This window comes from Ochotona curzoniae, unplaced genomic scaffold (assembly GCF_017591425.1).
Source record: "Ochotona curzoniae isolate NIBS_2020 unplaced genomic scaffold, NIBS_Ocur_1.0 scaffold_4506, whole genome shotgun sequence".
Lineage (NCBI taxonomy): Eukaryota > Metazoa > Chordata > Mammalia > Lagomorpha > Ochotonidae > Ochotona > Ochotona curzoniae.
This window is the reverse complement of record NW_024467119.1, coordinates 44252475-44280388: the sequence shown is the minus strand read 5'-3', so window position 1 is coordinate 44280388 and position 27914 is coordinate 44252475. Positions and strand designations below refer to the sequence as shown.

At 44.9% G+C, this 27914-nt stretch overlaps 1 protein-coding gene across 1 annotated transcript in view; it reads left to right on the top strand.

The window, feature by feature from the left end:
• Positions 1–5172: 5172 nt before the first annotated feature.
• PAPSS1 (3'-phosphoadenosine 5'-phosphosulfate synthase 1) overlaps positions 5173–27914 on the top strand; it is a 95176-nt gene continuing 72434 nt past the window's right edge. The window contains exons 1-3 of the mRNA XM_040966518.1: positions 5173–5287; positions 20560–20674; positions 24390–24625. Of these exons, the coding sequence (XP_040822452.1) occupies positions 5228–5287; positions 20560–20674; positions 24390–24625 (411 nt within the window). The 5' untranslated portion in view covers positions 5173–5227. The remainder of the gene's footprint in view (positions 5288–20559; positions 20675–24389; positions 24626–27914) is intronic.

Genomic DNA, 27914 nt, shown 5'->3' with positions numbered 1-27914 from the left:
TGGGTCTTCCCTGTGGGTAGTATTGGAACCCTCAACTTCTGTCTTCCAGAGTGTACATTAGCAAGAAGCTGGAACTTGGAGGGAGGGTGGGACCTGAATCCAAGTACTTTCTATTATCTATTTATTATTTCTCACGACAGTTTTATCAGCACAGGGGTTCATCTCTCTTCTTTGCCTTCCTCCTTCCACAATTTCCCCTCCAACAATTTGTTCCCATGTTTCCTCAAGAGTATCAGTACAAGTTACAATCTTAATTTTCTGACATTTAAATGTATCATGGCCTGGAAAGTATAGAAAAAGGTAGAAATGCAAGGGTTCTTCATATATATATATATATATATATATATATATATATAAAAAGAATCCTTGTATTTGCATATATATATATGTATATATATATGTATTAGAAATGCAAGGTGTATTTGTAGGTTTCATGGGGCGCCCTGCTTTATTCAAGAGTAGAGCTGCATCCTGTAAACTACCTTCTAGCATGGAGTAATGGAGTCCCAAGTAGCATCTTAACCACTTGGTGTAATACTTATATCCCAACTTTAGAACCAAACTCCATCAACTGAGGCATCCATCTTTGTAACTATTTATTTTAAAAATATTTAGTTATTTTGCTGAAAAATCAGAGCTCCACAGAGAGTGCAAAAGACAGAGAGAGGTCATCACCTGCTGGATCATACCTCAGGTGGCTGTAAAAGCCAGGTTGAAGCCAGGCCAAAGCCAGGAGCCAGGAGGCAGGAGCGTCTTCTGAGTGTTCCACATGGGTATAAGGACCCCATCGTTTGGGTTGTCTTCTGCTGCTTTTCCCAGGCCATTAGCAGGGATCTGGATAGAAAGTGGGGCAGCCCGGACTCAAACTAGTGCCTATGTGGGATGCTGGCATTATAAGTAGCATCTTTACCTGCTACACAACACCAGCCCCTATGTCTGTCTCTTACCACTGGAAAAGTCCACCCACTTATGATTTCTGGAGACAGAATTACACTCTTATTTAGAATGAGAAAACATGTAGTTGCTTGTCAGGAGAGGAATGTCACAGGTCCCTTTACAAGCATGCACACCCAGTGGGGGCTCCAACTGTAGGTAGGATTGGGCTTATTGGCAAACTAACTACTTGGGTAGTTTTTTCAAACTGTTGTCAGAAACCTGTTGGTCAACAGTTGCAGAGAAAAATGGCTTTCAGAAAGAATGCCTCCTTAAAGGATCATGGAGCAAAATGCTGAAAAGTTGAGTTCTGAGTATCTGACTCCCTTACCAACCTCACTGACCACCAGAAAGGACTACTGAAGAAATTAGAGAAGAAAGGTGGCAGGTGTAGGAGGAAGCACAGGAACACCAGTGAATCTGGAACTGTGGTGTGGTTTCAGTTTGTAACCCAACAGCAAAACACTGAGAAGGAGATAGGTTCTGCTGGCATGGCTACCTCCTCCAAAGCCCTGGTGGAAACAGAATGCTGTCACTGAGTAGGAGAGAGAAGGGCACAGAAGCCCGACAATTCATTTACATTTACTCTAAGTCCACAGAAACGAGAAGAAATCGAATACTGACATTACAGCACCAAGTTAATCACTGGGAGCGCTGATTTTTGCATAAGGGAGAAGAAATTAAATTGAGATGCCAGAAGTAAACAGAACTTGCTTGCTCTTATTTAGAGAGGATCAGGGAATACTGGAAACTTGAGAATTTATTACAAGAAGGAAGGATCTTTGCGATCTCAGGATTCTTTTTTTTTGTTGTTGTTATTATAATTACTATGTTAGGACTGTTTCAGAGTTACAGGAAAGTTTAGCAGGTAGTACAGAGTTCTCATTTGCCTCCACACCATACCCAGTTTTCCCCTAATGTACTCATCTTTTACATTGAGCTAATCATGAGTTTTGAATGTCTTCACCTTGAATTCATTACCATAAGTCATCCTCTGCCTTTGCTATCTGTCAGTCTGCACTGCAACAGTGAGAAATCTGGCTCCCACTATGCACCAGCAGCGTATTTAACTACTCAGTTCCTTTATACATGCTATGCATAGCAGCGTGAGAGGTAGGAACCTGCACTCCTAGGGGGCAATGACATTACCACCTTCAGCACCCTGCTTATGTGCAGTTCCCATTATCTTTACTCTTAATTTGTGCAGTTCCTGTTACCTTTGCTCTTAATGACTTTACTCACAACCATATGGAATTAAGTCAGTACCCCACCCACTGCTCTTCAGTGACGCCTTAAGGAAATAAAGGATGGAGGAGTAATTTACAGATCCAAGTAAACTTAAAGACATAACACACTTTTTAAATTAGCAAGATACACGTTATACCAACTAGAGGTATACAGCTAAATGGTAAGACTTAAAAAGCTAGGAATTCATTGCTATAAAGGCAACCACATAAAACAGAAACTTCTACATCTAGGAAGATGAAGTGGCAGAGAATGGATCTAACCTTCCATTTGAAACAACTAAAAAAAAAACAAACAAACAGTGAGGTCATAGATGAAAATATGACATACTGGTTTTCTTACATTAAATGTCAGGTACTACAGAACCATGGAACAGCGATTCCTGAGAGGTAGACATAGAGACAAGCTAATCTCTCCTCTGGCCTAGCTCAATTCCTGCAGTTTCCAGTTATAGAGGAGGCGGTAGACACAGTCTCTGGCATTTCCCCTGAGATAAGCAGAAGCAGCTGGGAGTCTGAGAGGCCAAGCTGAGGACCAGAGAGCAAAGAGCTATCACAGAGAGAATGCCAAAGTCCCTCTGAGCAGAGACAGACGAAGAAAAAGTCGGTCCAGGAAAACTGCCCCCAGAGGGGAAAGTGCCACCCAGGAGGGGTTGTGTTCTACTGCTTAGAGTGGAAGACCTTGGCAATGGCTCACCTACTGAGATGGGTGTTCTAAGTGATGGGGAACAGTAGGATTAGGAGACTGGAAAGCTACAAAGAGAAACTTCCCTGAGTAGTGGTTCCTGTAGGAAAAGCAGAGGAAATACCCAACTCTTTCCCTTTATCTACAAGTTTTCTAAGTAATGAAATGCACTAGCATCCTCCGAATAGGGTAAAGAGCTTTCCTTATAAAATTACCGTGATTACAAACACCTAGAATTAAACACATTTGATGTGTTTTAATGTCTTTGTCCTTTTAATGCTCTAATTATGCAACTTTAACATGAGGAATATTCTTCAAATGCATTCTGAATTCCTTTAGCAAATTCTTTTCTTTGCAACACTTTTTCTAATTCTGTTTGAAAACTTATTTTAAAAAAGATATATATATTTTATATATTTAATATAATATTTTATATTATATATAAATATTTATAAGCACATATATTCATAAATATATAACATATAAATATATAAAAATATTTTATAAATATATTATATATCTATTTTTTATTGGGAAGTCAGATATACAGAGAGGAAGATTTTCCATCCATTGTTTTACTCCCCGAGCAACCACAACAGACAGAGCTGCGCCAATCTGAAGCTAGGAGCCTGGAGCCTCTTTTGGATCTCCCACACGGGTGCAGGGTCCCAAGGCTCTGGGCTGTCCTCATCTGCATTCCCAGGCCACAAGCAGGGCGCTAGATGGGAAGCGGGGCCTCTGGGATTAGAACCAGCGTCCATATGGGATCCCAGGTACATACAAGATGAGGACATTAGCCATTAAGCTACCGCGCTGTGCCCTGGAAAAGTTATTTTAAAATTCATGTTTGGAAATCTGAAGTTGCATTGATTATATCAGTGATCAGAGTGGAGCAGCCAGGATTTGAAAGTGGCACTAGCACAACTGAACGCTTCCGCCTTTAGGCTACAGCTTCAGCCAGGTACAAATGGCACTCCCACAGCAATTATCAAGACTGACAGATGGGAGGCGTGTGTAGGAGCAGGTTAAGCTGCCAACCCATATCTGAGGACAGGTTAGAGTCCTGGTTCCCCTTGTAATCCAACTCCTTGCCAAGGTGCCTGGGGAGGCAACAGCATATGGCCCAAGCACTGGCACCTCTGCCACTCATGTGGGAGATTGGCATGGAGTTCCAGTCTCCTAACTTCAGCCTGAGGGAGCACTGGCCATTGTGGCCCTTTGCGGGAGGAAATCAGAAGATGGAAGATCAGTCGGCCTGCCTCTTTCAGTTCGCCTTTCAAATAAATGGAGTTTTACAAACGGCAAATGTATGAGGACCAGGTGCGCCAATGGGAGAGTGTTCAATGAAGGAGCTTAGTGACGATTCAGTTGGCCATGGGGGAAGGCCTAATTTAATATAGTAGTCAGGGTTGACCAAATGGGGGCCTGATTATGCTAGGTACTCTAGGACTGCAGTCTCAGATCTTGGTGATAGGAAGTTAGGTTTCAGAAGGGCCGTGCTACAAACGACTCCTGATGCCTGGAGCAAGCCCTGGACCACTGAGCTCAGCGCTCTGGACCTGGGGGGCAGTGTGGGAGCTGCCATGTCTCCGAGGAAGGCAGCTCCCCAGTAACACAGCCCATTGCCCGTGACCCTCCTCCTGCATCAGTGAGCGGCCTACCCTCGGCGTGGTCCTAAACCAGAGAAGCCCCTTGGCTTGCTTGTCCGAGGTGGGCACCAGCACTGCAGAGATCTGGTAGGGGGAGGCACCTTGCACATAATCACTCAGCTCAGCTGGGAAATTACTGACGCCGAGGAAGGGAGCATTATTTCTTTGTACAATGTGTGTAAATTAGCCAGTTTATCGTGAAACGCAGCATGTGGGGGATTCTTTTCTTCGACAGCCTGGAAGCGTTTAAGTAACGCAGCTGGACTGGCATGAGTACAGGACTGAGCTCGGGTTGGAAGAGGAAAAGCTAAAGGACCTGGAACCACGTCAGAGTACCTCAGTCGCCTCCGCGGACGCGGCAGAGCGCGCACAGCTTCCTTCTGCAGCCTCGCAGCTTCTGCGCATGCCCATCGCGGAGCCGCGACGAGACGTGACCCCGGAGCTCTCACGTCTCTTCCCCAGGCCACGCCCTTCAAAGGGGAGAAGCTCCGCCCACAGCCACTCGGTCCCGCCCACACACCTCTGCCCCGGACCCATTTCCCAGCCCCGGTGGGCTGCGCCGCGCGGTCGGGGCCAAGAGCGCGAGACCACGTCGGCGCGCGCCCGCCCCGCGGCTCGCCGCAGGCCCCGCCCCCGGCCCCGCCCCCGGCCCCGCCCCCGCGGCTACCCTGCGGGCGCCGAGAAGGCGAGCATCGGCGCGCGCGCGTTGCGGAGCCATGGAACTGCCCGGCAGCCTGTGCAAGAAAGTCAAGCTGAGCAATAACGCGCAGAACTGGGTGAGTGCGGACGGAGGGCCGAGCCAGCGGGCCGCCCAGGCTGCTCGGGCCGCCTCCGCCTGCCGCCTCCCTCCTCGGCATCCTCTCGGGAGCGCGAGCGCCTGGAAGTGGCTGCGCGGGGGCCGGCGCTGGGCGCGGACTCGGTCCACCCTGCTGCGTGGCGGCTGCGGAAAGCCGCGCCCCGGGCGGGCGAGCGGACGCCGGCATCCTCGGGAAAGGCCCGAAGCCCTGGGGAGGCGGAGGCCGAGACGCCGGGGCCCGGCGTTCCTGGTTTTTCTTGGCTCCGCCGGTGCTGTTGGCCTGGCTCTTCTCCACGTCTTCAGTGAGAGCTCAGAGGCACCCAACAATGTGGCCATTCACGGCTGAGACGGCTCTGAACTGAGCTTCTTTGTGTGTGTGTGTGTTTGTGAGAGAGAAATCGGAATGTCTGGCAAATAACAGTGTCAAAGATTTGGCTCCTGATGACAAGGAAGTTTTGGAAGCACTAATGGTTTAAAACGTTCAGCATGGATCGCTCTTGGCCTGGCTGGTCAAGAGGTGTGTTCGCAGAAGACTACTTACTTCATTCATTGTCTCCTGATAAGCAACAGTTTGTTAGTGCGTAGTGAGGGGTTGTGGGAAGGGTGTCCGATCTGGGGAGTCCGGAAAGACCCTGGTTTGGGGCTTAGATGACAGTGCAAGCAGCATCACGGGGGCTTCAGCGCAGTCGTGCAAAACATCACTCGCTCTTGGTGAGTCCGAAGAACGAAACAGGAAGCTCCTTCGGGCTAATGTCCTTCTGAAGTCATTAATTTACCATATCTGTTGCTAAGGTCAAGGCGTCTCCGGCATTCCTTTCTCCCTTCAGTTACTCAGCTCCTTCAGGGAAGGTGCACGGGCCGAAAGGGTGGCCCAGACAGTGCAGGAGCTCTGAGCTGCTGGGCTTCCTCCCCAGCTGTGGTGTGTGAGCTAGGATGACGACGCTGCTGGTCAGCTTACTTAAGGATGTAGTGGATGTCCTTCACTCGCTTGTTCTTATGAGCAAAGATGATGAATTGAAAGGTGCAGTGAACTCACTGCCTTGAAATGCGGACTGAGGCTTCTTCTGCTGGCTGTAGGTGTTTCATGGTTGGCTGAATTGGGGTAGCTACAGGTAATTTCAGTTTTTCCAACCCTGACTCATTTGTTTATTCTATTTGCCGTGTCAGCGCCGATTCTGTGAGAAGACCTGTGCTGAAACGGGAGATGGAAAATGTAGGCTTAGAGTGTTCCCTTTCGTTGCTCATGGTTCTAAACGGCCATTTGTAAGATGATGAATACTTTACACACCACCATGAATGGTGGAAAGCAGGTTTTATGGGGGGACCGGCATGGTGCCATGGCAAACTAATACTTTGCATGCAGTGCCGGCATCCCATATGGGTGCTGGGTCAAGTCTCAGCTGCTCCACTTCCGGTCCAGTTCCCTACTTATGGCCTGGAAAAGCAGCAAAAGATGGCACAGGTCCTTGGGGCCCTGTATCTACAGGGGAGACCTGGAAGAAATGCCTGGCTCCAAGCTTTGGATGCACTCAGTTTTAGCTATTGGTGCCATTTGGGGAGTGAACCAGTGGATGGATGTGTCGGTCACTCCTTCCTCTGCGAGAGAGTCTGCCTTTCAAGTTAAAAAAAATCTAAAACCACCATCAATAAAAAGACAACTTTTATGGCAATTTAGAGGAAACATTAGTTGGTTGTGGGTGCTTTGGGAGGGCGAGAGCAGGAGCTCAGATTTCTGAAGTGGAGGGGAGCTGTGTGAATAAGTGTGGGCAGTAAGAATTTCTGATTTTTTTTTTAAACCCAGAGAACAATGAAAGCACTTGTTTGACTCCTGCGGCTCTTTCCCTGGGGAGTGGGATAAGGCTGCATAGGTAGGCTCAGGCAGGGTTGTGCAGTTGCAGAGCTGCCCAGTTCAGACTTGATTTTTTTAAAAAAGATTTATTTTTATTATTTTTTTATTGGAAAGGTGGATATACAGAGAGGAGAGACAGAGAGGAAGATCTTCTGTCCGATGATTCACTCCCTAAGTGAGCGCAACGGGCCGATGCTATGCCTGTCCGAAGCCAGGAGCCTCTTCCTGGTCTCCCACGTGGGTGCAGGGTCCCAAAGCCTTGGGCCGTCCTCTGCTGCTTTCCTGGGCCACAGGCAGGGAGCTGGAAGGGAAGCGGGGCTGCTGGGATAGAACCGGCGCCCATATGGGATCCCGGGCGTGCAAGGCGAGGACCTTAACCACTTGCACCACCGCGCTGGGCCCCAGTCTTGATTTTGTGGGAGCTTTTTGGTAGGGCTAGAATTTAAATTTTCTCAACCTTGGAAATTTTTTGTTTCTCCCGATCTGTCTCAGACACTTAGGTCAGCTGATAGCTGGGGGTGTGAAGTTGCCATCGCAGGGCAGGTTGTAATGCAGGAAGAGTGTAGCCACTGGGAGCCTATGTGTGGCAATCCCAGAGGCCAAGAGTGCATGGATGAATATTGCAGGAGTTCTTGTCACTAATTCATCCAGTGTGCGTGGGTGGAACCTTGGCTCAGGTGGCAGTGGGATCGCAGGAACAGATGAACTCAAGGCATTTCAGGAAGAGGAAGGAGGGCCTGACTACATTTAGGGGTGAAGAAGGGAGTATTAAAAGCTGATCCTCAGTTTTGAGCCCTTAACTCAGTGGGATTTGGCAGCATTTCTGAGGTGGATATCCTTAAGTGCAAGAACCGTGGAGTCTACTGCAGCGCTCCACTGCTTATTAAATACATGACCTTTGGCTAGTCATTTAATTTTTCTGTACTGCCTGTCTGCTCATCTGGAAGATGGCAGTGATAGCCCCGTAGGGATATTGTGAAGGTTAAGGCAGTTATCTTCTACCATCCACATTAGGCTCTTTATCACAGGTTGAGCCTCTTTTATGGAGGAAGAAGCTGGGCACAAAGATGTCTTACAGCTTGTTGAATCATCTGAGACATACAGATTGCTCAGGTTTCATGATTATAGCCTTATCATTGAGTCAGTCTCAATTACAGCTTAATAGCAAGCTTGTATTTGTTAATGGTACACGCTAGGCAACAGCATGTGGAAATTTCAATGATTGCCTCCAGGAGGCACTCGCGGGCTTCTGCTGTAAGTTTCAATCCATTTGATGGCCTGGTGATAGATTTCCAAAATCATTCCCAAGTAGGGATCGTAGAGGCCCAAAGGTGTTGAAAGGTCTACTGCTTTTTGTAGCAGTAGCTACATGGATTGTCTCCCTTTAGGTTTTCACTGAAGCATAGCTTCTTTCAGGTAGTCTTAGAGATCGGAGCCAGCAAGACCCCCCAGGGGTGAACTGGGTAATCTCCAAAAAGGCAAATGAACCATCCAATTGCTGAGCTTCTTGTTTGGTCCTAGAGGTTGATAGTAACAGTAGCTAATTTTATTTCTGTGTGTGTGTGTGTGTGTGTGTGTGTGATTTGTTTCCAGTTTTCCACTTGTCTTCACTTTATTTGAAACACAGGCATTGGTTTTTTATTTACTGGTTCACTTCCAAAATACCCTGGGCCATTAAGGCTAGGGTGTGTGCCCCATGGGTGGCGTGGTGTCAGCTGCTGGAGTTAGTGTCAGCTGCTGGAGTTAGCATCTGCTGCCTTGCAGGGGTGCAACAGCAGGAATTTGGAATCCAGAGTGGAGCCGGAACTAGAACGCAGATGCCCTGGCGTGGGATGCAGGCATTCCTCGTGGCGTCTTCACGGTTGCGTCAGATGCTTTCTCCAGCGGTTAATTTCAGTTGCTTGTGAAATATTTGGGGTCTTCCTGTCCGGTTATTTCCTAAGAGTGTCACTGTCTGGGCAGACCGTTGCATCTTTCCTGGGTGAATGTATACCTGTCCTTTCCCTTTCACCTGTTACCTTCCCATCGTAGACATAGAGTGTGTGTTAGTCCACTGGAAATCGTGTCAAGTCCAGATCCCTCTTGACCAAACTGTGCTAGTGAGAAGGTAAGTTCAGCTCATCCTGCTGCAATGCTGTCAGTGTGAATTTGGGTCACTCCCATGGGAAAACTAACTGCAGTTAGCTTTTTCCAAAATTGAGATAGGCAAGAAAACACTTGCAAACACAGTCACTGAGTCCCAGTTTTCTTTAGCCAGCTGTATTTTCTCTGTGGTCAAAATCCTCACTGGGATTGCCAAGGCTGTGGGCAATACGGCTTGGCAGTCCCCTGTTGGTCTTTGTGTGCCTTCCTTCTCCTTCCCTGGCCAGCCAGGCCTGTTGTGCAGATATTTCCTTGGCATGGGCACTCTTGGTTCCGGAGGCAGTCTCCGCCCACCAGCTATCCTCTGTTGGCTCTGAGATGCAGTGTGAGTTGTGAGAGTTCTAGTGACTCTTATTCAGTAAGTTTGGCCTGAAGATAGACTTGCATGCTGTTTTACAGTAAAAGGTGTGGGAAACAATCCCTAGTCAATCATGATATCCATTCCAATCATTTACTCGGATTTGTAAAGCTTGTTTAAAAATCCCAGTCTTCATCCAGATAGCCACTTTAGTCCCATCAACTTTGCATTCCTTATCTTCCCAACTTAACCTTAGCTCTTGCCACCAGCCTGTGGAGTAGCATGCGCTGGGCTCCTGTGTCAAGGAATGCCCAGTGGACTGCTTCTCTCTGGCCTGGCCCATTTTTCCTGTGTGTGCCTTCAGCCTGGCTCCCAGCCAAGGTCAGGCCAGGGAGAATTTAGCCTGTGTGTTAATCTTTAACCACTTCAACTCTTGTCCCTGGGCAGGGCATTCTGTGCATTCTGGCTTTATCATACCCCTCCACACAGGTAAATGCAGCAGATTTGCTTGGGACCTTTTAAGATTGGGGGCTTTGTGTGATAGTGGGTCTCACTGGTCCATCTATTTAAATAATAGAAAATAAAAGAAAAAATAATTTTCTTTTGAATATTAACATAATTGAGAGGGATAAATGCCCACATGGGCCTCCAGTTAGGGTGGGGAGGGTCAGGTATGGAGAAAGGTGAGTAGTTCAGATGTTTCAGTTTTTTAATTTTTCCTTCTCTTGTGTCCATGGAGGGGGCGGGGGAGGGAGTCGCTCCTTGCTGTCAAACTATATCAGCACCTGAGTGTGGGTGCAGGTCCTCTGATGACACCTTAGAGACCCTGATGTGGAGAAGAATGTTTCAAGGGTGTTGTTGCTTGAGTGGTTTATTCGTTTATTTTACATTTATTTATTATTGGAAAGTCAGATTTACAGAGAGAAGGAAAGATGGAGAGAAAGATCTTCCATCTGCTGATTTACTTCCCAAGTGGTTGCAACAGCTAGAGTTGAGCCAGTCTGAAGCCAGGAACCAGGAGCCAGGAGCCTCCTTTCCCAGGCCACAAGCAGGGAGCTGGATGGGATGTGAACTGGTGTCTATATGGGTTGTTGGCATTTGCAAGGAAGGATGAACTAGCAAGGTCATGTGCCAGGAGTGGCTTTGATAATTCTGAGACATTGATGGCTTTGTTGCACCAGGGTTAAGAAAATCTAAGCTCTATTGATTGACAGAATCCACTTTATACACCCACGGATTCAGGAACATGCTGCGAAGCTTGGCCAGGAGAATTGTCCAACCTGTTGTGTTTTACTTCTCTGATGAGGTAGTCTATGTCCCCTGCTGGCCTAGATGAGCTGGCGTGTCTCTTGTGTGGATCTGGATCTGCTCTCCACTGCACAGACATCAGCAACTGAGGAGGCCCAGTGCTAACACGTGCACTGCAAGGTTGATCTGTCTGTTTTTGTAATGTTGCATCAGCATCTTTCATGTGATCAGTCAATGTCCACTATTCCTCCCATTTTTCAATAATTGTCTAAAGATTTCTACCCTGCTGGGATGAGCTCTTTTTTTTTCTTTTTCATGTGTATCATCAGTGATACACATACTAGGAAGTTGAAACTGCAAATCAGATAAGCTTGAGTTTTGCAGGAAATATATCTGTATAGAATGGACCTCATTGATCAGCACCTTTATCATGAGTTGCGTAATGGGCTTAGTTAACACGTGAATGTTACAGTTGCCCTAGAGCTGCTCCCTGGTGACTTACATCAGCAGCTTCATCTGGGGTGTGATGGTTGGCAATGACGGCAGGAATTGAGAAGCACCCTCCCCCGCAATCTGGATAAGCATTGTGGCTTTTACGCAGTCTACTGGGCTGGTGATTCCCTTGGGATTAGCTGTGTGTGTGTGTGTGTGTGTGTGTGTGTGTGTGTGTGTGTATGTGTGTGTATTAACCACCTGTGATTATTCACTAGTGAGCTGTGAGTCTGGCATCAATGCAAAGACGTTCTGTTCTGCAGCATCCCAAACCAGAGACACTGCCCCTGAATGAGCTCAGAGTCCATGGCCTGTGGGTGCTGGGCAGCGGAGCTTCATAGTTAGTGCCCTAGTTTCAGTGGCTCCTTGATTTTTCTGTTCCCCTTCATTGATGACTTTTTTTCTTTCTTTCAGAGATTTATTTATGTTTTTGAAACACAGAGTAACAAAGAGGGAGAGACAAGGAGAGAATCTTGAATTTGCTGAATCAATCCCCAAATGTCTTCAGTGGGACTGGATTAGGCCAAGGCCAGGAGCATCATCTGGGTCTCCCATGTGGGTGTGGGGACCCAGTCACTTGGGGCATGGTCTATTGCTAGCACAGTAGCAGGGAGCTGGAATGGAAGTGAAGTAACTGGGGCTCAGACTGGTGCCATATGAGATGTTGGTGTTGGGTGCTGGCTTAATGCACTGTGCCCCAACACCAGCCCCCACTGATTATATTTTGAGGATTAAAGTAGAGGCACTTTCTATTGCATTAGTGTAATTTGCCCCCTTGTGGGTGACTTTGAGGCTGAATCCCAATAGACCAGTATCTGAGCTTGGTCTGGCATCAAGGTCCAATCCAGTACTCCCCTTTCATTTTAGCTGTTGCCAATAACAGCAGCCCAGGAAATTGAGTGTTCGAGTTGTTAATTTGTGTTTCCTTCTGTGTCCAGTGACTCAAGCCCTGGAAGTTGACTTCCTGTCTAAATACTATTGCTAACTTCTCCTTGAGTGATGACTGATAGCTCTGCTGCTGCCTCGCAGCTTGGGTAACCACATGTCCACCCTGAATCAAAAGTTCTTTGTAACCACCCTTTGTCCTTTTTCTTTCCAAGCTGTGTGTCTCTGGGCCAAGGCTATTCTATCAAATCCCACTCCATTGACATGAATTATTGTGGAAATATCCACCATTTTTCTCTTTGCTTTCAAAGCAGCATCAACAGAGCACTCTGGGCTCTCAGGGTGCCATTGGAAGTTTCTCTTGGCAGCAAGCTGGGAGTTAAGTCTGCACTAGCTACCAACTGTTGTTCTCTGATTTAACTCAGCTCCGCTAAGGACTACTGGGGGATAATGACAGATCTGACAGATCCACCAGGAGAGCCGCAGTCCCTAAGGCTGACCACTTCAGACCTCATCTTGAGTTCAGACTTTGGAAACTTCTGACCACCCAGTTACAAGTCAGGGTTCCTGCTGGCTCCTCCTCAGGTTCAGCTAATTTGCTAGTATGGCTCACAGAACTCAGGAAAATGCTATATTTTCACCTTTCCATGTATTATAGAGGTTGCTTTAATTTTAAGACTAGTGGTAGTGAGGTGATAGGTTAGGGGAGGTTTGGCAGGGTCCCGTCTGTGTAGCTGGAGCAGCACCTTCTGGCATGTGGTTGGATTCTTTCTTGCCTTCCTGCAGGTCCCCGTGTGTGCTGCTGTCCAGGAGCGCTGAGCTGTCGCCCTGTGAATTTTTACGGATGCTTCTTTTGTAGACACAATAACTAATTGAGTGGGGAAGCTCCGAAAGACTGCCCATTAAAGTTCTTCATCTTTCCTTTCTGGACAGTAGGGGAAAGAGCCTTCTTGAATGAGTAGAATCTCATGACCTCTGTCCTACCTTAGAGAAGGACTGAGGAGCCAGGAACTGCAGGAGAAAAACAAAACGTATGCCTGTATGTCATAACTACTGGGTTTGAGGTGGGAGGCAGGGTCTGCCTGCATGTCATAATTACTGGGTTTGAGGTGGGAGGCAGGGTCTGTCATAGTTGCCTGCTTTGTTCATTTACCCATTGAGGAGCAGTGGCTTTGCTGAGCTGCTCAGTGTTCTCAGTGTCTAGGAGGGAATCCATCAGCATATACTCTCTTAGGGTTCCCAGGTGCAGCTTGTCCGGGAGCCTTCGCATGGAAGGTTTCTATGGTGTATGTAAGTCCATTAGAGGTGTTTTAAAGCTTTTTAAACCAGTGGGTGAGCCCGATGTGTCTGCAGAGCAGGCCTGCAGCCAGCTGATGGTGGTCAGGTAAGCCTGCAGCTAACTGGCTTCTGATTCAGCAGGCCTGGGCTAGGTTTGAGAAGGGCTTCTTAGTGAGCCTCTAGATCATGCTGGAGTTGCTGCACAGCATATTTTAAGTAGCAACATTTGAGCAGTAGCCTCTTTTGAGTTGTTTTTGAAGCTCTAGAAAGTTACACTTTTTCACTTTTCCATTTATCTTTGGCTTGGGAATGTTCAGAAGTGAACATGAAGAAAATCGCCCTTATTGTAGGACTACTACATTTGCTGCCACAGTCTTTTTCAGTAGAGGTTACCTTCATTTTGGGGATTAGACAGTCCCTCACTGACCTTTGTTTTCTGCCAGTCATATTCTTAAGCAGTTTATAGCTCGTCAGATAATTTTTATTTATTCTAGTGCAATTTAGTTTAAAAGCGGAAGACATTTTATGGAGCCCAAATGCTCTGACATTCATTAGGTACATGTTTCTTCTTGCCCAAGAGCAAGGTCAGTTGGAGGAGTCCCCAATCAGAATGACCCAGCTGAGCAGGCTCTGCAAGTGAACGTAGCCGTGCCGTGCATCATGCTTCCCCACCTCCCAGCGGAGGCCTCGCTGTCTTCTCAGCCACTAGACTGGCAGCTGAAGTGAAGAGGCAGAATCGCTTCCCAAGAGATGCAGATGGCACTGTCTGAAACTTGTTTGTCTAAATTTGTGGCAGTGCAGAGCTGGCAGGTTTTTGATTGCTTCATCGGCTTATTGCAAAGAAACACATCTACGGATTGACGTTTCAGATTTTTGTAAGCTCCAGCTGCACCCACAATCACAAAGTGGATTTGCAACAGAAATGGGGGAAAAACAAAGCTTCCAGCCTCTGTTTTATTTCTTCAAAGTATTTTTTAAAAATGAAAATCTGTATTTTTTGTTTATGCTTTACATATTTTTTATATTGTCAATTCACCATTTTTAATGACTAGAATGTTCTCTTTTGTACTCATAATTTTACAGAAAAAAAGCCTTGTAAAAACAAAAATAACTTTGTGTGTATGTGTGTGAACTTGGCTGTACTCTGACTGAGTGGTTGATTTGTTTGATATGATTAAAAATGCAAAAATAAAATGCTTCTTTTTTTGTCTGTGAACTTGCTGTTTATTTTTTAGCCTGTCTGAAGTATATGTGCAATGATGGTACACAACTGGAATTGCATTTTGGAAAAAAATAAGAAGATAAAAGACGTGTTGAAGAGGGTGAGAGGGACAGTTGTACATAGTCCCTGGCACTAGGCTAGCCTCCGTAGCCCTAGCTGTTGGGGTATTATTGAGATGTAACCTCCAACGGTCCTGCATTCCTCCATGTACCAAGGTCTGCCTGAGTTTGCGGTCTGTTCAGAGCCAGGTTGGCCCACACAGTCCCGAGCTTCAGCCATGCTCCCTCCACCACAGGAGCTCCTGATGCCAGGCCAGATCATTCGGTCAAGACAGGTGTGGTCCTCTCCAGTCTCTGCTGCCCTAATCCCAAGGCTCACACTGGCACCGCTCCAGACTCGATGCCCAACTCGGAAGAAAGCCTCTGTAAATGACATGCGTTGCTTGAAAACATATAGTCAGAGAAGGAAAGAGATAAAGGATGGAGAAATATTTTAAGGTTTATGGGACAGGATTAAAAGCAAATATTGGAATTACAGAATTTCATGGAGAGAGGGACATGAGTAGAAAGCTTATTTAAAGAAATAATAGCACAAAGTATTATCTCAGGAATTAAATAAATCTATAAGTATCGGAAGACCAAAATCAGTTTATTAATACAAATGAGACTATACTTCACATTGATAACCAAATTGCCAAAAATTGGGATCTTGCAAGTAGCAAGAGAAGAGAAACAAATTACAAATGCAATAGTTCCTTTATGAACAGCTGCATACTTCTCAGTAGAAGTCTTACAGTCTAGGGGAGAATGGAATGATAGGAAGAAGTTTGTTAAGCAAGAATGCAGTACTCCACAGAACTGTCCTTCAGAAATGATGGAGAGATGTGATCTCTCTCAGGTACCCGTCTTAAAAAGATACAATAAAGGAAGGTTTTTCAGGCTGAAAGAAAAGGATTCTAATTAGGAACATGAAAATATGTAGAACCTGCAAGATGGCTCCCCCTGCAAGCACTGGGATCCTATATGGGTGCCGGGTTGTCGCCCTGTTGCTGTACTTCCAATCTGGCTCCCTGTTTGTGGCCTGGGAAAGCAGTTCAGGACGGCTGAAAGCCTTGGGATCCTGTACCTGTGTGGGAGACCCGGAAGAGGCTCCTGAGTCCTGGCTTCGGATCGGCTCGGCTCCAGCCATTGCAGCCATTTGGAGAGTAAATCTTCTGTCTGTAAATTTCCCTTTCCAATTAAAAAAAAATTAAACATGAAAGTATAAAACTCACAAAATAAGTACACATTGATATTTAGACTGCTGTCATATGTATACCATTTATATCTTTAGTATGAAAGTTAAAAGACAACTATTAAAAATAACATTTGCAATGATTTGTTGAAGGATAGTTTATTAGGACCCAACTCAGCGGTCTAGTAGCTAAAGTCCTTGCCTTGAATGCACCAGGATCCCATATCGGCACTGGTTCTAATCCCGGCAAGCCCTGCTTCCCATGCAGCTCCCTGTTTGTGGCCCGGAACCTTGGCACCCTGCACCCACGTGGGAGACCTGGAAGAGGCTCCTGGCTCCTGGCATCGGATCAGCTTGGCTCTGGTCATTGCACTCACTTGGAGAGTGAATCAATGGACGGAAGATCTTCCTCTCTGCCTCTCCTCTTGTCTGTATATCTGACTTTCCAATACAAATAACCAAATCTTAAAAAAGGCTAGTTTATTAATGTATAGGTTTCCTGATAAAAGAACTAGTATCAGTCTCTCTCAAAGTCTTAGAGAATATTGAACAAGAAGGAATACTTCTAAATTCCTTTTACAAGGCAACCATTACTCTTACATCAAAATCAGAGAAAGGACAGTGCAAGAAAAGAAATTCCTTGGCCAATATCCCTGATATATGTAAAACCATTTCTGTGTAGGCATGTCAAACTAAAGTCAGCAGCACAATGAAAGGATCTTTCCACTGTACATGGTCAAGTGGGGCTTATCCCAGGGACGCATAGATGGTTCTGCATGTACAATCCATCAATACGTTAACGGACTGAAGGACAAAAGCTGATCATCTCAGTAGAAGTGAAAAGTTACATGACAAAATCAAATATGATTTCACAACAGAAGCTGTAAACATGTTGGGAACAGAAGGAATGCGCCTGATCATAGAAAATGCCATATATGAAAGGCCAGAGCTAACTTAGGCTGCAAGGAGGAACAGCTAGCTGGAAGCCTTTACTCCGGGTCCAGGAAAAAGACACACTTGCCAGTGTTACTCCGTGTTAATATTGGAGATCCTACTAGGACAGTTAGGCACCAGAAAGAAACAGAGGCATCCAAAGAAGTTAAAGTTTCCCCATTTGCAGAAAATCTCTTGTTTTAGGCTGTAAAATACACTACAGAAAAGACCGTTAAATGTGAATTCAGTGAAGTTGCAGAATATAAAATCAACATAAAAATCAGTGGCAATTTCATATACTGACAATGAACTGTCTGAAAAAGAGATTAGGTGAGCACTCCTTTCTCTAACAGACACCAGGAAAGTTTAATACTTGGAAATCAGTTCACCTCAGAATGGAAACACTTGTACACTGAAAAGTATAAAACATTGATGGAGAGAATCGAAGAAAACATAAATGAAAATATCTACTATGTTCAGAACAACAATTAATATTGGAGGAATCCTAGAACCTATGAAACTGTCATAAAATGAAATAATAATAATAAACAATATTATTATCATGTCCATAGTGGCTAATTAATCTGCAGATTCATTGTTGTCCCTATGAAAATTTCAATGACTTTTTTCATAGAAAAAAAATGCCCCAAAATTCATATGGTAGCAGAGATCCCAAAGCTTAAACAAAAAGAGTAAAGATTGAGGCATTATACCACCTGACTTTGAGATATATTACATAGTCCTTATCTCACTTCATGTACAGAAAAATCAAGTAGCAGTTAATTTCAGGCTTAATTGAGTCTGAAACAGTGAACTTCTAGAAGAAAACACAGGGGAAAGCTTCACCACTTTGAGCTGGGTAAACATTTTTGGAGATGACTGCAAGAGCACAGGCAATGAAGCTGAACATAGGCAGTGAGATTACGTTAAGTGGCAAAGCTTACAAACCACATGCTGCAGAGTAAAGATGCTGCCGCCTGAGTGGGACAGATGGCTCGTAAAGCATGTATCTGACAAGGAGTCCCCAGCTGTTCTGTAGTTAGCCTGTTCATCTCAGTCCTTGTGTTTGCCAAATCTGAGCTTTTGACTTAGTAGACCTGGGCTAGGACCTAAGAATTTGTATTTCTAGCATGTTCCCAGGAAATACTGATGCTGCTGAGCAGGGACCCCGCTTTGAGAACCGTTGCACTGGCATGTGACCTGCAGTGGAGGCAGTGGTTGGTAAAGTATTTCTTACTTTTGTGACGTCATCACCCAGAAGAATTTCAGGAATATGGTATACATTCTTTAGGTGTTTTTGAAGAGGCAACTGTTCACTAAATCTGTGTTGTTAGATAAGAGCCCAAGCATGGTAATAGGCTAACACCTCAGTCAAAAGCGTGGGGATGGCTACTCTGTAAAAATAGGATCTATTTGAAACACTTACTTTATGTTGTGGTTGTCTAAGGAGAAGCAAAAACAGGCTAGCGTTTGTTTTGACTTTTAAAAAATAACTATTTAAATGAAGTTCACTCATTTAAAGTATGTAATTTAGTCTTCTTTAGTGTATGCAGTTTTGTGCAAGCATCACCCCACAGTTTAGAACATTTCACCATCTAGAGCTTTGTAATTAACAGTCACTTTCCATTTCCCCCCAAGCTGATAGCCTGAGCCAACCATAACAGTACTTTTTCCACACCCCCCTTTTTGTAACAGATAGCAAACCATATACAAAAGAGTACTTAAAAAAAAGACAACAGAGAGATTGATTGATCGATTGCTCAATTGTATGTTGTGCGTGTGTGTGACTCTCATATGTTGATTCAGTTCACAGATGCCCACAACATTTGGGGCAGGGCCAGAATGAAGCTAGGAGCTGAGAATTCAACAGGTTTTCTATATAGGTGGCAGGGAAACAACCACTCGAGCTGCCTCAGGGACTGACTTGGTGGGAAGCTGGGATCTGGAGCCAGAGGTGGATTGGAATTGAATCCAGGCTCTCTGATATGTGATGTGGACACCCTACATGGAACCTTACCTGCTAGGTCATACACCAGGCTCTGTTTCTCTTTGTAAATTTGCCTATTTCGGACAGTTAATAATGCATAGAATTACGCAGTAATGTGGTCTTTGTAACTCTTCACTTGGCATGATGCAGCTTGTGTTGATCCTTCAGTCATTTTTTTTAAACTCTAAATGATATTTGTTGTGTGACTATGTATTATAGTTCTGTTCACATTTGTTTAAGCATCAATCGAGCAGCATTTATTTGGAGTCAGTGAAGTTATTTCCACCTAACTGATTTTTATTAATGATCCTGCAATGAGCATGCATATATAAGGTTCCTGCAATGTTTTCATTTCATGTGAATATATATGCAGGAGGAGAGTTTTGAGGCATGTGGCCATTTTATGTCTAGTTTTATTTTTTAAGATTTTATTTATTTGAAAGGCAGAATTACAGAGAGATTGACAAGGGAAGAGAGAATGAGTTCTTATATCCACTGATTTCATTCACCAAATGGCCACAAAAGCTGGAGCTGGAGCAAGCTGAAGCCAGGAGCCAGGAGCTTCCTCTGGGTCTCCCATGCACTTGAGTCATCTTCCACTGCTTTCCATGGCATGTAAACAGGGAGCTGGGTCAGAAATGGAGTGGCTGGGACAAAAAACGGTGCCCACGTGAGATGCTGGTGCTGCAGGTAGCAGCTTAACACCCTGAACCACAGTGTGGGTTTTGTGTGTCTACACACAGAAGGATCTTCTCTTTACCAAAGTATACTATGTTACACATTTTTATCAGCAGAGGAATGAGGATTCTAATTCCTCCATGATTTCTCTGGTACTTGTTACTTTTGATCTTTATTGTGTCTAATACTATGTGAAATACCATGTCACCATGAGTTTGAGTTGCATTTCCCTGATGGCCAATGATCATGGCATTCAGTGTGCTTTTGATCAAATGTATGTTCTTGTAGAAAAGGCCATTCAGATCCTTTGAGGCCTATCCTTTTATTGCCCTTATTGGTTAAGGAGGAGAGGAAAATTTGGCAAACTGTCCAGTTAAATCCAGCATGCTGCACTCTTGGATTGCTGAACAGTTGCTAGAGTCATCTTGTTTGCAAAGGCAGGTGTCCCTCCCATGCATGGGGTCCTCTGCTCAGATGTCTCCTTCCCAGAGGACTTTCTTGATAGTCCCAAGGAGACACACACTGTCCCCTCTCTTTCCTTTCTCACTCTGTTGTGATTTTCTTCAATGTAATTCCCTGAAGGATATCATTGGGTTTTGCTGACTTGCAATCTCCCCCTGTTGGATACAAGCTGAATACGAGTAGGGCCTTGTTCTGCTCACTTGTTGCACTCGTCATGCAAATCCTGCCTTATGAAACCGACTGAGGAGGCTCTGGAGTCGACCACTCAATGACTGAGGGATCTTGGATCAGTTATTTTACTTTTCTGTTTTAACGTTTTCATCTGTATAATCATGATGGGTGGCTGTGAGGATTAAATTAACTTGTTTGTATAAAACATTGAATTCCAAACACTAGCCTAAAGAAGGAAAAGACTAGCTGTTTCATCTGTTTCCTTGCCTTGGATATGTTACATGGGAGTAGTAACAACTTGTTTTTAAGGAGTATGTGCTTACCTTTTAATGGATTCAAATGAACCATAATTTGTTGTGTTTTTCTTTTTCCAGGGCATGCAGAGAGCAACTAATGTCACTTATCAAGCCCATCATGTCAGCAGGAATAAGAGAGGCCAGGTGGTGGGGACCAGAGGTGGCTTTCGTGGTTGCACAGTGTGGCTAACAGGTATGACCCAGAAAGAGAAGTCGGTGTATCTTCAGGAAGCTGAAATAGATCATCTTAGACTAGGAGGATGCATCTTCAAAGTTTGAGCTCTGTTTTTGTACTCTTGATCTAGTCAAAAGGATAAGAAGCCAGGAGCCCAGAACTCCAACCACATCCCTGGGCCAACCTCTGCTGTACTCTGGCACATTAGAGAGCTGTGTTGGAAGTAGAATTGCTGATCTTTTTTTTTTTTAAAAGATTTATTTATTTTTAATTACAAAGTCAGATATACAGAGAGGAGGAGAGACAGAGGGGAAGATCCTCTGTCCATTGATTCACTCCTCAAGTGAGCACAACTGCCGATGCTATGCCGAAGCCAGGATCCAGGAACTTCCTTCCAGGTTTCCCACGTGGGTGCAGGGTGCCAAGGCTTTGGGCCATCCTTGACTGCTTTCGCAGGCCACAAACAGGGAGCTGAATGGGAAGTAGGGCTGCCGGGATTAGAAGCAGTGCCGATATGGGATCCTGGTGCATTCAAGGCGAGGACTTTAGCTACTAGGCCATGGCGCCGGGCCCAGAGTTGCTGATCTTGTACTGGTGCTCTGACGTGGGATACGGGTGTCCCAAGTGGTCTCTTGACTGGCTGTGTGCCATAGCGATGGGTCAAGCCAGCCCCTTCTTAGGGGCCCAAGAACAATTGTAGACTTCTGTCTGTTTAGCTTATTATTTATCATTGCTATGGTAGTAAAGTGACTCTGGAGTTTATTACATGTGGATCTGCAAAGCTTACAGTAAGTTTTTCTAAGCGAGCATTGGAGAAGAATGTGTATTACCCTGGTAGGTGCAATGTTCTTACATATGTGTGCTTGTTAGACTGGGCTAGTTAACCATGCTGTGCAGTCATCCATGACCTTTATTAGTTCTGGATGATATTCTTGGATGAAAACCAAGATGCCTTGTTCTTAACAGTTCAGTTGATCACTTGAGGTCTGCCCAAGGCATTAGTGATGTGTATCATTTCCCAGTTGTGTTTGGCATATTCGTTTCCCAGGGTTGCTGTAACAAGTGCACATAAACAAGATGACTTCAAATGACAGAAATTGATCATCTTGAGACTAGAAATCCAAAGTCATGTATTCTGCAGGACTGGTTTCTCCCATAAGCTCTGAGGGATAATCTGTTCCTGTCCTCTCTCCTAGCAGTGTTTTCTCTGCCTACTGTAGACATGCCTTCTCTCCAGTGTCTGCTTTCGTCTATATGGCCACCTTATAAGGCCACCATTACTCTTCCAGAGTGACCACTTCCTCATTTAGATTTGATTGCCCCCACAAAGAATGATTCCAGTTAGGATCACTTTGTAAAGTTGCAGGTGGCCATGAATACTTAAGATGCTGTTTATCCTGGTACAGTGGTGGCTCTTCTTCAGGTATACCAGTTATCTTTAGCTTAGTTTTGCATTATCTCTCTTGCATTACTTGTTAATCTCCTCTGCTTGCTTTAATTTCTTTGCCTCTTTTTCTATTTTCAGTGTCACCCCAAGGAAGCTTTCTCAGTACTTCAGTGTTCAACATTTGTTGAATCTTTGTTTCCAAGTACATAATTATACAAAATATGTAAATACATAGTTATACACAGATAAATTTGTTGTGATTTTAAGTTGCTTTTGCTGTATAACAAATTGAGGTTTTCAGGTTTAAGTTTTTTTTCCCCCTCTGAAACATGTTACCCAGCTGGTAGTTAAAAATGGAAATAAAAAAGCAGAACAGCTCACCCCTCTTCAGCCAGGTGCTGTTTCTGAACAACTTTGTGGTGTAAAGCAACCACTTCAGCTTATTTACCATTCTGAGGGCAGGGATTAATTAAAGAGTGCCAGTTTAAGCTCTTGCTGTGTTGGCATTCTGCTGGCATGGCTGTAGTCCTGTGAAGGCTCAGCTAAGCTGAGATTTCCGGTGGCTGCCTCTGTTGACAATGTCTGTCTCTTGGCTGGGAGCCTTGTTAGCAGAGACCATTAACCAGGACACCTGTGCAACCTCTCTGACACGATGTTCTCCATGTCTATACCAGCTGGCTTCTCCCAAATCAAGTGATCAGAGAGAAACTTGTTATCTCACTACATTCTCTGGGCTACTGGCGAGTCATAAGGCCCACTCAGACTCAAGGGTAGAAATTCGATCATCCCTCTTTGTTTTCTTTTTCTTTGAAAAGCAAATTTACAGAAAGAACAGATTGAAAGAGATTGGTTGAGTGATTCATCTTCCATCTTCTGGTTCACTCCCCAAATGGCCTCAATACCTGAAGCTGAGCCAATCCAAAACCTGGGGACAGGAGGTTCTCCCATCCAAGTACTCACCAGGCCCGCCCCTGCTTAGCTTCCGAGATCAGACGAGATTGGGTGTGTTCAGGTTGGTATGGCTATAGATGCAACAGGAGGTTCTTGTGGTTCTCCCATGTGGACACAGAGGCACAAGGACTTGGGTCATCTCCAAGCAGGGAGCTGAAACCGAAGTAGACCAGTCAGGACATGAATCAGAGCCCATATGTGCTGCTGGCACTGCAGGGGAAACATTAGCTTACTTATCACTTTTTTAAAGGCTTATTTATGTATTTGAAAAACAGAGTTACAGAGAGATGGGGAGAGAAAGATCTTCCACCCATTGATTCATTTCCCAAGTGGCCGTGATGGCCAGTACTGGAGTGAGGAACCTTATCTAGATCTCCATATGGGTCCAGGGGTCAGAATCTACAGCTTTCCAGGTGCATTAGCAGGGAACTGGATTGCAAGTGGAGCAGCCTGGGTTGAAAATAGTGCCCATGTGGAATGCCGGCATTACACACAGCAGTTTAAATTTCTGCATTCCAGCATTGAGCTCTAGATTGTAACTAGGATGTGAGTTCAATGTCATTAGCTCATAGGAGAGGTGTTCTATTGTAGCTATCTTTGGAAAATACAACATCTATGCTTACTAATTTAGGTTTTTAATGTATAAAGCAGCAAATGTTAAACTGATGTTGTCATATAACATGTCATCCTGTCTTCTGTTTCCTTTCCACATAGCCTTCTGTGCTGCCATCACTTTTTTCTCGCAAGAACTTCAATATTTTGTCTTTTTGACCATTTAGTGAGATATTCTATAATTGTGCATTCACCATCATGGCAAGTATTAGTACATACATGTACCCTTACCCTCCCTTTCTGGTTATTTAGTGAATGTAAATATCAGTGGTGGAGCAAGGTGAGTAAAGAGTGTTCATTAGGGTTAAGCGATATTATAAATTGGACTTCCAGGCATTTTTGTCACAGTGGTTTATGTATATCTGGAATACCAAGGTACCTTTGTAAGGTTTAACCTACTTTTGTCGTTTCCTGTTCTTCCCTGTTGGGAAGAATTTGGGAATATAACTTTGTCTTAAGATTTGTCAAAGATCTCTAGAATATGGTTTTGCGAAGGCAATGCGATTATCCCCTCAAGCACTTCTGATTCTAAACTAGTTATGTTCTTTTGATTTATGACTTCAGGGATACTATAAGGCATACCTAAAGTTATTAAAAACGAGGGCTGTTTTAAGCAATTTAGACATTCTCCTAGGTGAGAGATAAAGTCTTATAGAGAAATGTTGAATAAGAATGTTACTCAGTTACAAGCAACTGCCATGACTGTGGTTTAGTCTGTTGTTGAAACACCTTGTGGTTCTTCACACCTTATATGTGCCATCTGTTTGGACTGTTTCATTGTAGGTTTGTCTGGTGCAGGGAAGACCACAGTGAGCATGGCTTTGGAGGAGTACTTGGTTTGCCATGGTATACCATGTTACACTTTGGATGGTGACAATATTCGTCAAGGTCTCAATAAAAATCTTGGCTTTAGCCCTGAAGACAGAGAAGAGAATGTTCGACGCATTGCAGAGGTTGCTAAGCTGTTTGCAGATGCTGGCTTAGTGTGCATCACGAGTTTTATATCACCCTATACTCAGGTAAGTGGCAGTTAGTATTTTTTGAGAATATCATATGAAGCAAAGCATCCACTTTGAATGTTAACATGTTTTTAAGGCCAAATAGAAATAAAAATAATTGACTTAAAACATTTTGGTGATTGAGCTTTGGTAAAACCTGCCATTGGAAGATACAGAGTATATAACCAGGTTGTGGAACTCAGGCCAATTGCCACATTATTTCAGACTTGGTTTTTCAATTTTGTAAATTTGGTAAGTGACAGTTTCCAGGAACATTTAATTTTCTTTGCACATGTTCCTCTTTTTTAGAGACTGCAGCGATATTGAATCACTTGTTGGTATGTCTCTGACCAAGTCATGTTGCTTCTCACGCCAGGATTATTTTTCAGGATGGGCCATTGTACAAATTTGTGTGAGGAACAAGTTCCACAGAGGCTGCTTTGCCCCTTGCCTGGAAGGCACGTGGCTCCTTTTCTTTCTCTTTCCAGTTGACTTCTCTTTGTAGTCTGAGACTCAGATCATGGATCTTCCCTTTTGTGCCTTTCCCATCATTGACATTACAGACAGTGGCTTAACCCACTGGCCACACACTGGCCAAACTTCATTTTCAATGGTTTCAGTCTGAAGTGCTTGTGGAGTATGTAAGTGGAGGTGGTCATTAGGCCATTGGAAAATTGGTTCCAAATAGCAGGAAAGTTTTGTAGCATTACGAATCATTAACTCGAATGGTGTTGAATGCTAGATGAGATTGAGAATATACAGCAGTGCACAGAGTGAGGAGTGAGCCATGTATGGAAACCTAGTGGAATTAGCTCTTTGACCGAGGTATGTGATGGGGACCCTGAGATCCCAGAGAGTACACAGACCTTCAGTTAGCCTGGGCATGCAGGGAAGGCTTCCTGGAGGAGGTTAGACGGAGTTGTGCTTTGTGAGAGCATATGCCACTTTAAACACAAGAGAGTAGCGTGTTAATGTATTTCTGGCAGGTTGGATGACAAAAGAAGTAAGGCCTAACTGGGCAGGTATTAATTATTAGTCAGGCATTGTGTGTAGCGCTGAGAAGGCTGGGCTGTACATTGCGAGCTTCCTGGCTTGATTCTGGTGGGACATCTCTGAGGAGTTGCGTGAGTGGGTCAATTATTTGTCATTTGTTGTCTTGGGAACAGAGCATGACATGGCTGGCCAGAATGGTGGAAGGATGCTAAGATGTCTAGATGGGAGAAATGAGGTTGAGCTGGGGAGTAAGGAAGGAGGGCACACCAGGCTGGTAAAATATATAGCATGAGATCTGAGGGACTTTGCGGCCAATGAATGTAGAGGGGAAGGGACCCAGAACACCTCCTAGAATGTGGAGAAGGGAGAGTGGTGTCATCCCTGGATCTGGGCCATGAAAGCTTGGAAACAAGGAGAATTTTTTCAGTTTTGGTCATGTGAAGTTTGAGGCTCTTGTGAGATACCAGATAGGCATATTTAGGACGAAAGTGGCAAATGCATGTTTAATGTCAGGAGAGCTCAGAGTGAGCTGAAGTGCTGGGGCGTGTGTTGTAGCTCACACTCAGCAGGCATTCGGGTGACATGCTCACAGCCGGTGTGAGGTGAGTAGTGGGTGCAGCGTGGAGTGTGGCCAGCCCCAGAGTTGGAGGTGTGAGGAAGCAGCGGGAGCGGCGTGGGCAGTTTGGAGGAATGGCTGGGGAGTAGCAGTATAGGAGTCCGTAGAAGAGATAGTGCGCTGAGCAGCACAGTCCGGGAAAAAGGACCTACAAGTGAGGTAAAGGTTTTGTAGGACTGCTAAGCTTGTTTTTTATTTTTGTTTTTTTTTTTGGGGGGGGGTAGGTGAGGCATTTGTACTTATTTATTGCTCAGGAAAAGCCATTAGAGTGAGGAGGCTGAAGAGTTGACATGAAATAGAGAGAATGGACTGAAAAGATCCTGTAGGACACTAAAGGGGGAGAGATTTGGAAAATGCGAAAGGAGAAGATTGTCAAGATGTAGGCAGATATGTATGGCAGAGGGGGCAGTTGGAGAGTTTTTATGTCTCAGTGTTTTTGTTTTTTAATGTTTATTTTCATATATTTGAATGGTGACAGATTGATAAGTGTGACATTTTCTTTAAAAATTTTTAAAATTTATTTCTATTTTAAAGCATATTTTAGCACGAGAGAGAGAAAAGGAGAAACAGAGTTCTTACATCTGTTGGTTTACTCCTCATATATCTGCAAGGGCCAAAGCTGAGCTGATTGGAAACCGAAATCTAGGAGCTTCTTCCCAGTCTCCCTCCCATATGTGTGCAGGGTTCAGGGACTTGGGCCATTCGTTCTCTGCTGCTTTCCCGGACCATAAATGCAGAGCTGGATAGGAAGTGGAGCAGCTGGGACACAACCGGCACCCGTATGGGATGTTGGCGCGCTAACAGGTAGAGACTTAGCCTGTGGTGCCACTGTGCCCCCAGAGCCATCTTCTACTGTTAGCTCACTCCCCAACACCCACAACAGTTGAAACCGGGCCAGGCCCAGTCAGGATCACAGAACTCCATCCAGGTCTGTCCAGGTCTATCCTGGACAGGTGAGCCACCATCTGTTGCCTCCCAGGATATGTAGCAGGAAGCTGAATCAGAGGAGCAGGAGCTAAACCTGTTGAGTCACAAAATCTATGCTTGTGGGGAATCTAAGGGCAGGAATTTAGCCTAGCTGTTCAGATGCTTCCATCAGAGTACTTGAGTTTAGGTTCTTGGTTCTGCACCTGATTCCAGCTTCCTGCTAGTGCATATCCTGGAAAAGAGCAAATGATGGGTCAGGAATTTGAGTTGCTACCACCCCAGCGAGTGATCTGATTTGAGTTGTGGTTACTGGCTTTTTAACAGTGGCTTGGTCTCATTGTTACGGGCATTTGGGGAGTGAACCAGGATGGGAGCACTGTATGTTTTTCTTTCACTTTTCTTAAAAAAATAAAGAAATAAGCACTATGGTCATCTGGTGAGGGCAAACTAGGTAGGCATGGTTTGTCAGAGGGGCCGTGTGGAGGCTGACAGATGCTGAACTGTGGGGAAAGGAGGATGGACATTGCAGGGGTCAGCTTTGAAATGTTGGTGTGGTGGTGTCTCTCTCTCCCTTCCCTTTCCAGAGGCACCCCACCTCCCGGCTTTCTCTCCAGAGGCGCTTCCCCTTCCCTCTCCCTTCCCTGCTCAACTGGTCCCTTCGCAAATAAACTTTTCTGTCTGCAACAGATTCCCGGCTTTTTATTTCTATACTAAGCTGAGGAAAGAACCCACCGGGCATTTCTGATAACATATTTTCCCTGGCACCCAATGTGG